This window comes from Clytia hemisphaerica, unplaced genomic scaffold (assembly GCF_902728285.1).
Source record: "Clytia hemisphaerica strain Z4C2 unplaced genomic scaffold, Clytia hemisphaerica genome assembly, whole genome shotgun sequence".
Classification (NCBI taxonomy): Eukaryota; Metazoa; Cnidaria; class Hydrozoa; order Leptothecata; family Clytiidae; genus Clytia; species Clytia hemisphaerica.
Genome location: NW_027103344.1, coordinates 1008276 through 1023911, shown reverse-complemented (window position 1 = coordinate 1023911; position 15636 = coordinate 1008276). Strand labels below are relative to the sequence as shown.

General features: G+C 35.0%; 1 protein-coding gene across 2 annotated transcripts in view; it reads left to right on the top strand.

Moving 5' to 3' along the window:
- Nucleotides 1-408: 408 nt before the first annotated feature.
- The window catches only part of LOC136819559 (kinesin-like protein KIF28P), a 38504-nt gene continuing 23276 nt past the window's right edge, over nucleotides 409-15636 (top strand). For both annotated transcript variants that reach the window (XM_067075797.1, XM_067075805.1), the window contains exons 1-18: nucleotides 409-523; nucleotides 1026-1220; nucleotides 1465-1597; nucleotides 1933-2015; nucleotides 2625-2842; nucleotides 3205-3312; nucleotides 4430-4524; nucleotides 6514-6549; nucleotides 7052-7122; nucleotides 7537-7597; nucleotides 7868-8071; nucleotides 9224-9261; nucleotides 9569-9649; nucleotides 10460-10574; nucleotides 12648-12705; nucleotides 13279-13413; nucleotides 14138-14322; nucleotides 14925-15010. In XM_067075797.1, the coding sequence (XP_066931898.1) occupies nucleotides 479-523; nucleotides 1026-1220; nucleotides 1465-1597; nucleotides 1933-2015; nucleotides 2625-2842; nucleotides 3205-3312; nucleotides 4430-4524; nucleotides 6514-6549; nucleotides 7052-7122; nucleotides 7537-7597; nucleotides 7868-8071; nucleotides 9224-9261; nucleotides 9569-9649; nucleotides 10460-10574; nucleotides 12648-12705; nucleotides 13279-13413; nucleotides 14138-14322; nucleotides 14925-15010 (1947 nt within the window). In that variant the 5' untranslated portion in view covers nucleotides 409-478. The remainder of the gene's footprint in view (nucleotides 524-1025; nucleotides 1221-1464; nucleotides 1598-1932; nucleotides 2016-2624; nucleotides 2843-3204; nucleotides 3313-4429; nucleotides 4525-6513; nucleotides 6550-7051; nucleotides 7123-7536; nucleotides 7598-7867; nucleotides 8072-9223; nucleotides 9262-9568; nucleotides 9650-10459; nucleotides 10575-12647; nucleotides 12706-13278; nucleotides 13414-14137; nucleotides 14323-14924; nucleotides 15011-15636) is intronic.

Genomic DNA, 15636 nt, shown 5'->3' with positions numbered 1-15636 from the left:
GATCTGGCCAATTTGGGCCGTAGAGTTACTTGGCCGATCCTGGCCGATCTTTAATGTGCTCTAAATTGCTTGCAGGGACACATATATTTCAACCATAATTGTAGCTGATATCGAAACTGCAGCATTGGAAATAAAGTCCAAAATATATGGGTTGTTTTAAAAGGTGGTACCGTACCATGGGGTACTCCAATGGTGTATGGTCTACCCTAAAAAGATTTATAATAATTATCATTTTAATAGTTAAATAGTTATCATGCTGTGGGAATGAGAAATCAGTGTAGAACATGTACACCACCCCAACCCAAAATAGACTTCAGCTGAAGTTTAAATCATACTTAATGGGTTGAAATTTTTGTTCCCAATCTATATTTTTGCTTCATCAAAAACCTATATATTATTTTTAGTGAAATTCATCATTGATCTGTTACATATAGACACATATAGTGAAGAAAATTATTTCAAGATAAATTAATCAAAGATGTCAGAAGAAAGCGTCAAAGTGGCTGTTCGTGTTCGACCATTTGTATCTTTTCATGTTAATTTAATTTGAAGCAAAATTAATCCCTGTATATAAAATACTCCTCAATTATATCATTAAAGGGATTTTCAGATGATTTTTGATATTTGGCTTATTTTGGCCTTTTATGGTCTAGAGAGACACCTCTAAAATTTCTGACCCAATTTTTTCTCCAAATCTATGAAAATGAGTCTTTACACAGTCATTGAATTTCTATTGTTTTCAAGTAAAGATTTGGAAATTCAAAGTTTAATATCTGAGTTTTGGAAAATAATTGGGTCAAAATCTCTGGTGTTTCTTAGGACCATAAAAGGTATCTCTTTAAATAATGCTTTTTAGGAAAATACTAACACTTTGCAGTTCCCCTCACTACTATTGTTCTTATTCAAAAAGAAAGTCTAATTAACTGTTTAAATGTGACAAATTACAAATTATCTTAAGAGTTCTTTGAAAGCCTTATGTATGTAGAATGTGGAAAAATGTGATCCTTAACAGAAAATCCATTTAGAACGGCCGTGAACGAGATAGAAATGCAAAGCTGATTATAGAAACGAATGGTCAAACAACCACAATAACAAATCCAGAAGATCCTGATGATGTGCGCAAGTTTTCGTTTGATCATAGTTATTGGTCACATGATGGTGCTGAGAAATTGGAATCAGGATATTTTCAACCTAAAAACGGTTCAGGGTACATTGGTCAGGTACGTATTTAGAAAAACAGGACCTCTTACTAATGATGAATATTTCAGCCATTGTATTTTTCAACGTAGGCCAGGTATATGTTGTATAAGTTATCAACAAAAGTCATGCCTAAAAAGAAAATATTCTTTCACAAAGTAAACAGGAAGCTACTTTTAAGAACTTTTACAATTATGAATTATTATTTTAAAAGTTCAAATTGATTATCATAAAATTTGAAACATCAATTTTGTAAATTATTTTTAGGAAGAAGTATTCAATGACTTGGGAATGGGCATTCTAGAGAATGCATGGCAAGGGTATAACACATCTCTTTTCGCTTATGGTCAAACAGGGAGTGGGAAAAGTTGGTCTGTTGTTGGTTATGGTGCAAACAAAGGTTGGTGACTTATGAATTTGTTTATAGGTATCTATTGATTTGTATGAGTACATAATATTGGAAGATGAAAAAGATCTTGGGCCGTCTATGTTTATTGTGCTGCTTTTGTTTCTTTCTTCTTAGTTGTCTCTATGGTCTTCCTGGGTCTTTACGATATAATATTTTAAGCTAGTCATTATTTTTATGAGCTAAACAGTGACACTATCTGGTAGACTGAAAGAACAATTTGTTTAATTCTGCATAAAAATTGTAGGTTGGCCTTCAAAAAAATTCCCTTATTATCTCAAGCCAACCAGGTCTATATAAATTTCCTTTCACCATTACCATATTTATAGGTGTTGTGCCAAGGCTTTGTGAAGAAACATTCAACAGAATTGCCAAAATGAAGGCAGACGGAGAAAACAAAACTGATTATGAAGTAAGAAAATTGTTTTCTTTTTTGCTTTGCTTTAAAGCTCTTGAAAGTTGATATCAAGAGTGTATACAGACAAAAATAATTACGGGAATCAAGAATATTTCTTATAGCCTGTGGTATTGTTTTTTTGTTTTTTTTTTGCTCATTTAAAAATCATTGTTATGTTTCACTTCTAAAGGACATCAGTGTGCAATCAACATCTATACCAATTTTCAAGTAAGAAGAGTGAAAGATTTTTGGCCTAGTCATGTTTTGCCAAAGATAGCCAGCCATGGTGTAAATCCTTGACCTAAGCTACATTCAATTTAAAGCGTCACACTTTTAAATGTCATCAATATAGATTTATGCTTTGTGTAAGCCAAAACCAATAACAGTGCTCAATGTTAATGATAACAGAGCTTTATACTAGTTTGAGTAAAGAAAACGAGTTTAATTTATTTCATTCTCAAAGTTTCATGCCATCCAGGATGGCAATCTTCAGTGAACCATTATGGTGCAAACAAAGGTTTCCTGGATGGCATGTAACTTTGAGTATGAAATTAACTTAAATGTTTTCTTTACTCAAACCAAATATAGATTTAATTAAAGATTTCTTCACAATTACCTCATTAGGTGGTGTTCAGTATGTTAGAAATTTACAACGAAAAGGTGCACGATCTTTTGAAAACTGGTAAAAAATCGTTAAGAGTACGACAACATCCAAAAAAAGGGTTTTATGCTGATGGCTTGACTATTCAAGCTGTGAAAGATTTTGCAGATATTGAACGAAGAATGGACGAAGGAACAAAAAATCGTACTATTGCTGCAACGAATATGAATGCAACTAGCAGGTAGATATTTGATTTATATGCATTTTGACTTCATACCAGCTTTAGTAGCATGTAAAAAATCGATTTTACTACCTTTTAGGTATAATTTTGAAATCCCTAATAAATCCCATCACAAATTTGACTAAAAATAAAGGCCTTAGAAATTTACTTAGAATACTAGCCTTGCTGAACAAATAGAAACTTTAAATCTAATCAATGTCATGCCAAAGGGTTCCAACAATAAAAAATTCAAACGCTAGCATAAAACTACTATACTTGTCTATAATAATTTATCATCGCCTTTAGCTTTTACTACCGATAACTTAAATTTCCCAACAGTGTAGCCTACCTTCTCGTATAAAGCTTTGATACATTCTTTTCAGTCGTGCACACACCATTGTTGGCATCACACTCCTTCAAAAGACAAAGAATGCAGCTGGAGAAGAAACAACCAAATCCTCTATCGTCAATCTGGTTGATCTGGCTGGAAGGTAAATTAGCATTGGGGGACAATTTGGTTTATTTGTAAAATCATAATCACTATAAAAAACCCCAGTTTCTTTGTATTATTTAACAGTTAAAGCTTACGTACCTTCAACGTATTTTTTCTTTGCATAATTTTTGATCATGCAGCTAAACAATAAATATGACAATAAAGCTAAAACAATACACTACCAGACCAGGGTTTTTTATATAATGACTATGGTAAAATACAGCACTGTACTTCCTGAAATGATGTACATTTTCCTTCTCATTACGCCACAAAATTGCAAGAAATTAGCTGTTGTAAAGTGACGTAATGTAAAGAGACATTGGAAGGTGTGTATCCTTGATATACCTATCAAGCCTCGGTTTAAAAATCTACTAAAATCTTCTATTGATGAATTTTGCACTCTTGCCCTTAAGGGCAAGAATTAGAATTTGATGGAGAGATGTGTGACTGAGAAAACAGGGACTTATCCCAGGTTTCCTCTCCTTGCACATTTCTCCATCTCTGTTTAACCTAGGAATAGGGATACAGTAAATTTTATATATATATATATATAAAGGCTCAACTACTACAGGTTCACGAGAATTGATCTCTGCTAAATATATGGAAAGCTCAGATAATGCTCGTAGATAAACGTTTGTTTTCATGCAACCTTAATTTACCCGAAATCGATCGATGTATTATTATTAGAATTGCGAAGGCAAAATATTTGCTTATACATCTAGAGCAGAGGAAATGCTTACTACGGCACTCTCTTTTTCACTTTTTTTTCTTTCCATCGCTTGTATTTAATACTATTGAATGAAACGAGTTCACCTGACGCACTAAGACCATATTCAGACGTTGCGGTTTTGTATCGCTCCGAAACCGAAACGAAACGGTTCCGAAATACTTTGTGAACGTCAAAATTCGATAAGACGTTACAAAGCAAAACAGATCTAAACGATTTTGCTCCGCTATTTTGATCAGAACTTCGTTGCTTCGAAACGTTCCGAAACCAGAATCGACACTTTCTATCCGTAACAAAATGCCATATCGGAACAATACGAAAACCATAATATCTGGACATCTAATATTTGAATTACCGTTTCATAACCCCGTTACCTTTTTCCTTCCAGTGAGCGAGCAGAATCCACTGGGGCAACAGGTGATCGTTTGAAAGAAGGAGCAGCCATCAATCAATCCTTATCAAGTCTTGGCAACTGCATCGCTGGTAAGAAAGAACATAGACATTTAATTTTTGAACTAATTCAATGAATTTGCATTTTTGGACCTACCCCGGTGGGGTGGAGGTCCTATAAATTCACCTCTGTCCGTTCGTCCGTCCGTTCGTTACCAACTTTTCTCGAGATAGGCTCATTAGTTTTTTCTGATTTTTTGCACAAAGATGCATAACTATAAACCCTCGAATTTTTGGGCAAATTTGGGGCCAAAAAACGGCTAAAAAACGGTTTTTTTGGACTTTGTAAAAAATTGGATCATTAATTTTTTCTGATTTTTTGCATGAAAGTAGGGTACCATCATAAGTAAAAGATGGCTTAAGCAGATTTTTGCAAAAAAATTTTGTTGGCTCAAAAAACGCATGTTTATCTATAAGAATCACTATTACTAAGCATACATCAATGTTCTTAGTCCAATTACTCAATTTTTTGATGTGATGGATGTTTTTTTTTGCTCAGGAGGGCTTACTTTTAAAGAATATGTGTGTTTAGACATGAAATTTTGGTTGCTTGGCGTGTTTTTATAGAAAAACTGGCCAAATTCGATATTTTTTTATAAGCACATTATCAATTACTTAGGTGTTAGCTTTTCTCGAGATTGGCTCTTTCATTCTTTATGATTTTTTGCACAAAGATCTATAACTACAAACCCTCAATGTGACAGAGCTCGATTTACGAAAAAAACAATTTTTGGGCAAATTTGGGCCAATTTACATGAAAGTAGGGTACCATCATAGGTAAAAGATGGCTCAAGCAGATTTTCGCAAAAAAATTTAGATGGCTCAATAAATGCATATTTATCTATAAGAATCACTATTAATAAGCAAACATCAATGTTCTTAGTCAAATTACTGAATTTTTTTTATGAGATAGATATTTTTTTTACTCGTGAGGGCTTACTTTAAAAGAATATGTGTGTTTGGACATAAAATTTTGGTTGCTTGGCTTTTTTTTATAGAAAAAACTGGCCAAATTCGATATTTTTTTATAAGCACATTATCAATTACTTAGGTATTAGCTCTTTTCGAGATTGGCTCTTTCTTTCTTTATGATTTTTTGCACAAAGATGCATAACTATAAACCCTCAAATGTGACGGAGCTCGATTTTTGGAAGAAAAAAAAAATTGGGTAAGTTTCAGCTAAAAAACGGCTAAAAAAAGGTTTTCTGGATTTGTGAAATATTGAATCATTGTTTTTTTCTGATTTTTTGCATAAAAGTAGGTAAAAGATGACTCAAGCAGATTTTTGTCAAAAAATAATTTTTCAGCTCAAAAAGTGCATCTTTATCTATAAGAATCACTATTAATAATCATACATCAATGTTCTTAGCCAAATTACTGAATTTTTTGATGAGATATGTTTTTTTTGCTCACGAAGTCTTGAATATAAAAGAATATTTTAAGAGCATGAAATTTTGGTTTCTAAATGTTTTTTTATAAGAAATAAACGACTAATTTTAATAGATCGTCACTATTTGTGTTCTGAATGATTGTTCAATGGTCACGCTCACGTAGATATCAATTATATATGTGTTAAATGCATAACCAGGTAGGTCCATAAAAGTATCACTTGTTTTTTATTGAGACTACATTGACCGATTTTTCAGAGGGAGGGGACGAAGAGGACAACGGTTGGAAAAAAGCGCATCTATTTCTAGTTTTGGTGTCCTTTTGCTTTTTCACACCTGAGAATTAGCAGTTTCCTGCCAAACAGTGAAAAAAATACCCGAAATCTTTCGCGACGACGTTATAAAGAACGGTCATTTCATTCATTCTTTCGGTTATTTTTACAAAAAGACCCAAAGACTTTCGTGCTCGCTTCGTTCGCTCGCGTTATTTTTACAAACATATTTTAAAAGAGGATGCCAAAATCCCAACTTTCTAGAATAGCCTCTCCAACTTTGGTCTACCCAACACGCTAGTGATCCTGATCAAACTTCGTGATGATTTTATTTTTCATATTATGTCATTGCATTTTTTTAGCCCTTGCTGAAAGATCGGAAGGCAAGAAAGTTAGAGGTATGTTCAAAGAATTCTTACCATAATTTTTAGAGATAAATATTAAGATGGCATATTGGTTCGGCGAGGGATAGCTTTTTGTTCTTAACTTTAAAGAACGGAAGCATTTCATGTAAGAATTCCACTAAATAAGGTCAATACAGTGTGCCCCAAAAAAGTGGACAAACTTTTATATAAAGTAAAATCCTCCTTATCCATGCGAAATTTTATGCTTAATTTATATTTAAATTTATACTTTTATACTTATCTCCAAACCTTTTCAATCATCTTGGGATTGTATTGCTTGAACACAGAATTGTAATCTTAAATTTCAACTGTTCTAAGCCGGGTTTAGATCATGAGTTTCGAGTATTTTACTTTATGAACACACTGTATAACTGTAAAAGGTTTACAATTCGATTTGAATTATAGTGGTTTAATAAGTTCACGTAACCCTCATAATCGTATCCTCCTTAAAAAGGAAAGCCACAAAAATTATTTGTATTCTGTTTCATTCTTACAGTACCTTTCAGAGATTCGGTGCTAACAAAACTACTGAAAAATGCTCTGGGTGGAAATAGCAAAACAATAATGGTATGATAATCATTTATTGTTTTAACAGTTACATTCTAGACCTCCAAAAGCTTTTGATAGTATGATAAATCTTTTTTTGAGGCTCTTCCAAAAGCACTAAGACCATGTTTACACGTCACTGTTCCGTTTCGCTCCGGTATGATTTTCGTTACGGATTGAGTGTGTTCATATTGGTTTCGGAACGTTTCGGAGCATGAAAGCATAGTGGAGCGAAACTTGCTTTGTAACGTCTTCTTTTTTGACGTCTCGAATTTTGATGTTCACACTTGTTTCGAAACCGTTTCGGAACGGAACCGTAACGTCTGAACATGGTCGAGATAGAGGAGGGGGTAATTCTTAACTTTTGTATGAAATTTACATACTATTTGTTAGTTTGTGTGTTTGTGAATCATTCAAGACTCTTTCCATGTTTAGATTGCTGCTCTTAGCCCTGCAGATATAAATTATGAGGAAACACTTTCTACTTTAAGATATGGTAAGTGAAATTATGAGAATAAATATTACAACGTGTAGTCAATTCTGAATTTAAGACATTTTTATGTTTATTTACTCTGAAACAATTTATCTTTTTTCGCGAAAATTCTACAATTTCTCAACATATTTATCATTTTTCGCCAACGTAAAGAAAAAGACTCCTCAAAGACAAGAAGTTAATCCTAAAAAACCGGACATTAAATTGATTGGAGACCTCCTAGTATTACAATGCGTATTATTGAATCATCTTTCGTTTCATCTATAACTATAGCCGACAGAGCAAAACAGATCAAAACGAAAGCAGTGGTCAACGAGGATCCGACAGAAAAATTGATTCGAGATTTGCAAGAAGAAAATGAGAAATTGAAAGCATTGTTAGCGAGTGGCGATCGACCGGAGAAAATGAAATCTGAAAATGAAGACGACGATGATGATGATGACGAAGATGAAGACGAAAAAGGATTATCGGAAGAAGGTATTTGGTTTATGGGCCCCGTCAATGTTGAGGCTGGGGGGGGGCTTGACTTTTTTGCAGACCATACTTATGTACATTAGAACAACTCTAAACAAACCAAATCAAATCATAAAAGTTGTTTTTCTCCCCAATTAAATAACGTTTTAGGGCGTTTTGATATGAAGGTGCAAAAAGTGAAAAACTTTCTCCGTCGCCCAACCATGGTGGGTGACATTTTCTTTCCAAACAATTAGACACCCACTCCAAATCGCTCGCTGGGGCCCATGATATTGTCTATCTGTATAGTAAGTAGTAAGTATATTCATCTGGTGGCTGTCGGCGGAGCCGGGAGTGAGGGAGTCTATCCCCTTTTCTATTTGCGCTAGACCTGGGAGTTCGAATGCTGAGGTAGAGCGCCACACCTACTCTCAGCTCCCAGTAACTTACCGCCTAGATCAGATTACCCAATCTAAGCTACTCATTCGTTGAGTTAGCGGTGACCGGGGGTCGAACCCACAACGCTTAGATTGTAAGGCGAATGCTCTACCGACTGAGCTACCCGGCCACACGGTCTATCTGTATCCTTAGAAAGCAAAGCTCTTCTAATCTATCATATTCGTTTACCTTTTCTTGATCATTTGGGTGGTGGTGGTACATAGAGCAAGTTTCCTTCAAAACGGATTTTCTGTAAAAAAAAAGGGGGGGGTAAGATTTTATTATATAGGGGGGGGGGTATGTATAAAGGGGGATGAAATAAACCTGCGAACTATGGAAAGGCTTTCGACATTTCCTTCTTGCGATCCGTATTGCAAAGGCAGAGCATTCGGCTACGGTGCGCAAGTCCAAAATGGTACTTGACGCCTCTCTGCTTAATGTTCGATAATTAAGGAGAATGATGGAGGGTATGTTTGGCATTCCAGGGAGAAAGAGTGGTGCTTCCCCTTTCCTTCGAGCAGATAGCCTTCGGGTCGTCTCCGACTGCGGTCGCAAATGAAATGAACACAGTTAAAAATGCAGACCTATAAAAATTGTGTTGAGCAGACAACATTATAGCTAAAGGCATAGAGATGACCAGAGATGATCACCTCATGAAATGTAATATATTTTTTTGTTATATACATATAAGATTTTATTTGAAATTAAATTGTTCTTATTCATTTATTTTATCCTTAGAAATTAAAGCAAGGATAGAAGAAGAGCTCGCTGCGAGGGTTAGTTGTCTTTATAACTTGTCTTTTTACAGAAGACTCTCGCGTATTCGAACTGCTGTTGTTCGAATCTCTCTGTAAATTCGAACAAATAGAATTCTCCGTTCGAAATTGAATTAGCGAGAGTCAACTGTGCTGATTAACAAATGAAGCGAGATGTAGATAATATACAAAATTAATATCGATACCTGTAAGAATTTCAAAAGTAAGCATCACATTAAAGAGTTAAAGAATTTCGAGCGAAAAATTTTTCAGAGCATTTTGGGTTAAGGAATATTTTTTTTGAAATTTTTTTTTCTTCCTTTATCAGATGGCTGAGAACGAGCGAATGGTGAAAGAAATGGAAGCAAAATGGGAAGAAAAGTTAGCGGCTGCTGAACAAGAAAATAAAGTAATATATAAATTATTGTGATCACAGGTTTTTGTTTGCCCAGCATCGGGCCTTTCATCAGCATATCTGTCTATGGGACTGTAAGTCAGTTTTTGAAGAAACAGCGCTTTATCAATCCAAGGAGTCTTTTGGTACGAAGTGTACGCGCATCCACTATATCTAGGGTTTGAGGTACCCATCGCTAGGTCGACGGTCAGGCAAGGGCACTGGCTTTATCGAGAGTTTGCCTCTCTTATGTCTCCATTTAATGAATCGGTTCCCGAGTGGGTTGCTAAACACCTCATCATAATGAACACTTTGAATTTTAGTTTCAAGTCCTTTCGCAATTACGAGGATAGCCTGTCTCAAAAGTATCAAGGACGAAGAGGGGTAGCTTTTTATGCTTCGCGTTCATGGTCCTCTAATTCCAGTTCATTATTACATTAAAAACGTCTTGTTGATATTTAATCACGTGGGTATTAGATATTGCCGAATGTCGTTTATAGTTGTCTTCTTACTTTTGGTAATTGGAAATTTATGGGTCGAAAGTTGGTGGAAAAACCGAATTTTTGGAATTATGGGAAATTTGGCTTTTGGAGGGCAAAAGTGCAATTTTTCCTCTTTTTATCGTTGTTTTATAACCCTTAGAAGGACTTAAATTTGATTTTTATGATTTTTGCGACTCTTAGCAAGACTTTAAATGTCCAAAGAAGGCGTCACCCTTTAGTGAGGTACGTACCTGTCCCCACCATTTGTCTACCCCCTGCTCCCAGCATCTCCGATTATTTAATTTCATTTCCGTAAAAAAAGCCAACTTTTTTTTATTTTCAGGAGAAAGATGATGCAGAACAAGCCAAAAAGAATGAGAAACTTAAACACTGTCATTTGTATAATTTGAACCCAGACCCCATGCTGACTGGAATGATTATACATTTACTTAAAGAAGGTATCATAAGACATTATCTATATGGAATTTTCTGTTTCCTTTAATTTGCCTACGCGCGCTTCAGTCTAGACCTATAACATTAATCTTTTTTTCTGATCAGAAACAGAATCACATTTCGTGGGGGATCTATAGGGTAGAAAAGAAATTTTTCAGTCACCGAGGAAATTTAAAGACAGGAATTATTAAAAGCTTCATTTAAAACAAACTTTACGATTAAAGAAGAAAACACTACCTTAATTTAAATAGCACTCTTAGGCTCCAAATAATCGGGAGAAGGGGGGTTGGAAAACTTTCGAGTTTTTAATAAACGGGGGGACCTAATTGCCGGGGGTTGGAAATTGCACTTCTGAAAACCCAAAAATAAGGTAAATATAGGCTAAAATCAGGCTATTTAAAGTAAAATAAGGGGCCTTCTCTTTGACAGCTGGAAATATTCTTAAAAATTAATAAACGGAGGTCCTAATAAGGTCCGGGGGATTGGGAAATGTTTAAAAAATTAACAAGCGGAACCTAAGTGCAAAGATAAGAATAAAGATTAAAAATACATACCTTACATACCAAAACTAAACTTGATTGTCGAAATTAAAACCTTATCTCTTTTGACACCAAACATAAAGCTTTCAAGACAAAGATAAACTCTGCCACTGAAAACCTTATCCATTTGGTGGCTTTTCACACATCAAACCAAAACTGTTGAGCATTTTCATAAAAAAATGACTGCACAGCCGCTCGTATGGTATGATGCGCTCTAAAAAAGCCGGGGTTTCCAAGTAAGATGATTCTTAAATAAAGCCTGTTTTAAAAACCATCTTTAAACGAAGTAAGCATTAGATATGTTTGGTTGACTGCGCAATCCATGACAGGGCCTCCTTCCAATTCATCTCGAAAGATATTAGGAAGTTTGGTTGCACTGAGTCCCTGGAGTCCACTTCTACCGTGTTGTGACTGATTTGTTATAGCTTGATGTCAAACTTTTATACTCTTTTGCATTTTTGTTTGAGTTTCTCCGTCTATACCGGTCACCATTTTTTATAAGAACACTTCAAAAATGCTTCAATGATATGTATTTTGTTGTCATCTAATACAATTTTAATGATAAGGTGAATTCGCGCTTGTTTTTTAGATCGTAATATTACAAAATTCTTTCCAAGATATGTTTATTACAATATTATTTTAGTATGCTATAATTTAAGCGAACACCACCATTCAGATGATACGAAGAATTTAGTCCAATATTCTTAAGACATTAGTAGTTAGCTAGTTTTTTGAATATTTCTTATAAAAAACTCTTTCATTTATTGCACCATCAAACAAACCTTTGAACTGCTTTGAACGTCCTCCTATTTTTACCCTTTCAATGACATTGAATTTGTAAACTAACTCTGCGTGGGTGTCTGTCTACAAAATATGTGGTTTTCATGAAAAAACATTAGATTAGTTGCACCACTCATGTGAAAGTATCTCTTACCAATCACATGATGGTTGAAACTTTACTTTAAGCTTTTCTCTACACCCCCGTTTCACAGTTGTTTGATCGAGATAGTATTTCAGGTTTTTGTCACAAATCTGTCTCCCTAAGATTACTTTAGGCGTACAAACTTCGCGAGCATAAAATTTCGCGAATGGCCCTTCTTAGAATTTTTAAAGACATTTACTTTCGCTAAAAGAGCCAAAATTCGCGAAAGTTTTACGCCTAAAGTAGTTCACCCAAATAATTATCAATAAAAAACTCGATAACCCAAATTTATCTGTCGCCGGTCGTGGAAGTTTGTCGTAATCGCCATTTCTGGTCGATGTTTAGAAACTCCCATTATCCACAGTGAAAAAAAGTCTGAAATTTCATACTTGTGAAAAATTGCATTGAGCTATTTTGGGAGAAAATATAAAAATCTGGAGACGGGTCAAATGCATTCCTTCCTCTTTTAAATTTGACATTTTTTTTACTAAGTCAGCGAGATTTAGGCGTTTATTCATTTTTTAGCTTCTCGAATGCTATCTTCCGATACAAAAATATGGCCTCCCAAAATATTTCCTTTAGACAAAAAGACTTAAACATCGATTGATTCTTTTCAGATATCAATACGGTTGGTCGCAAAGATACAAATCCAGTCATCGAACTATCAGGATTAAAGTAAGTTCTACAATATTGTACGAGCATATGTGATGAGGAAAGGTCTGCTATTTACGTTTTTGAAAAAGGCCAGTTGGCCAGCTGTCATAGAAAATTGGTTTTCAATTGACAAGATGTTCAAACTTTTTGGTTTTTATTCCTACAATGTTCTTGAAATATTCCTTTTTCAGCATTTATTTTGCAAGTAATTCATTGTAAATTTTTTAAGAGTTAAAAGCAAAGCCTTAAGTCTAATGGGAACGTTGACACTAATGGGACAGAAAGGGTTAAGTGCATAATGACTTGTTTATTATTTTTTGCCACTAAATATATTAAGAGAACTTATTTTGGCGAATTTGGCGAGTTTAGACAAATTTCACCAAAATTAGTTCTCGCCGAAATTAATTTTTTTGCATTTTGCCAAAATAACCCCCGAAATTCATCAAAATTGCTAAAAATAAGACAAAATAGAACAGATTTAGATCCATTAGAAATGTTCAGGATTTATGCTATTCGCCAGAATTAGTTCTCACCAAAATAAGTTCCCTAAGTATTTCTTTCCAACTTTATGTTATGTATGTTGAAATTTTCCAGTATTCGTTTATCACACGGGAAGATCGAGAAGCGAGATGATGGTGCCACGTACGTTTTAAAAGGTGTCGAGGACGCCCGTATTTTGGTCAACGGTGAACCATCCACTGGTGAAATACAACTTCAACATAACGACAGGTTAGGAGTACACTCAGTTCCTCGAATGCCAATACTTGATACTTAGAATCGATATTTTACTTAGCTAACCCACAGATATCTTATATAAGACACTAGATAAAGCTATTAGCGAGTTTATGTATTCGAGATAAATCGAGGGGGACGGTATAAAGCAAAGTTGACATGTCTCCAAAATCACCGTCCACCTTGCTCAAAGACGGTAAAAACACCAAAATACCGTCGTCTGTTTAGGTGAGCAAAGGCGATATAGAGCCGTACATCAACTATCGACTTTGTTTTGTATCATTTCACTTCCCGTCGCCCTCGATATCCTCCGTTACATAGACTCGGTATTATCTTTGGGATAACCCCCTAATTTAGGTATTTCGATAGACCAGTCGACATCTTTTTGGTGGCGCCCTAGACCAATTTAATACTACAATTCATGATATGCACCACTGCAATGACTTCTGACATTACATCACGGAACCAATAGCTCATTGGTTGTAAGTGACATAAAATCAGTCAATACGTCACTTTCAACCAATCAGCTATTGGGTGGAATGGAAGACATTGCAATGGTGCATATCATGAATATACTACAGCTTATCCTGAGCATTTGTTGTACACTGATAATTCTGGATTGATTTTCTTAATTAAATGTTCACTCTTTTGGTTCAGTGCGGGATTCTAGAAGAGTACGTTATAGTATTCCCTTCTACACATTGTTTTCAAAATTCCATAGGATTATGTTTGGTACTAGCCATCTATATGTCTTTTCAAATCCAACACAAGCTATGAAGTTGAAAGAAGAAGGCAAACAACCCGTAGAAGTCACTTACGAAATGGCACAGAAAGAAATTGCCAAGAACTCTGGAGTCAATGTTCAAACGAATTCTAATTCAGAATCTACTGATGGTGAATCACTTGGTTAGTGGAGTACTGAGATCATTTTTAATCGTTGCTTTTTTCATAAATTTCAATTCAATGTTATGAGATACCTAATCAAATTGACAAGGCAGGGAACGTCACAGTAGCTTTTGCCTTTAACCATAATTAGCTATGAGTTTTGCTAATTAAGATAATTTATATCGAGGGCCTCTTATATCAATTTTTGAAAGAATTTACGCCATCTTGTACCTTTCTGGGTTGTGATGAGTGACTAAAGCCTAAGTTTATGATAATGTTTTGAGTTTGAGTCCTTACCAATAGCTTTTTCTTAACCGTCTCTGGCTCTATCGACACACGCGCTTGATATTAGCGAGGTTAAAGCAAGGGTTTATTTTGACCGTAAAGTGCGATACCATAGGCCTGTACATAAATTGCCAAAGCAAACCATGCAAGTGAAATCTTATGTACAGGCCTACGATATCGCATTGAACGGTCTAAATAAACACTTGCTTAACCTCGCTATTAAGTTGGTAATCTTTTAAAAGGGCCAAGAATAGTTTACAATGTTAGCTAGCGTACCATACAAGAATGGATTTTTTCAATATGCATCTATATTCTTCTTTGAACCTTTGCTTTTACAGAAGAGCGTTTATTGAAAGAAGAATTATCAGATTTCCATCCGGAAGTTACTGAAGCAAATGCTATGAGTGAAGAACTGGATAAAAAGGTGCGTAGAATAACTGATTATCTCATATTCCGATGGTGGTGCTAATGCCCATAGGATAGGAATTGTTGTCGCTCATTATAAAGCACCGACATTTCTAGACGGTGTCAACTGCCTCGACAAAATTGCTGTTTTGCTGACAGTCCCACCACGCTCTGCTTCAAAGGTGATGATCTGACATGAACTTTTTCAAACTGGGTACTAATATTTATGCTCCTGATTGGCATTTGAGTCATATTGTATTGCTGTATCCAATCAAAGCTCATTCCATTTTCATTCTCAATCTTGATGAATAAATATCATCAAGCCTGGGCAGGTTTTCTTACGAAACCAGGGCCTTAAGATTCGATACGTGCAATCAGCATCTGCTCAAAATCAATGATCTCTATCCCCTTGGAACTTAGAATCACAAATTTCCGCTATGTGGGACTATTTTTCAAGACACTGGAAATTTGTTTTCATCTTTACTACAAAAATGTATTATTGGATCGCTTAGACGCGAAGAAACTTTTTTCTGGTCATCTTCAAGGGGGCTATGAAAAGAGCTTCACAAAAGTGACAAAAGTTTTTACCGTCGAAAATGTTCCCTGACAAGGTAAAAATAAAGGTAAACTATAAAAAGTTAGCTG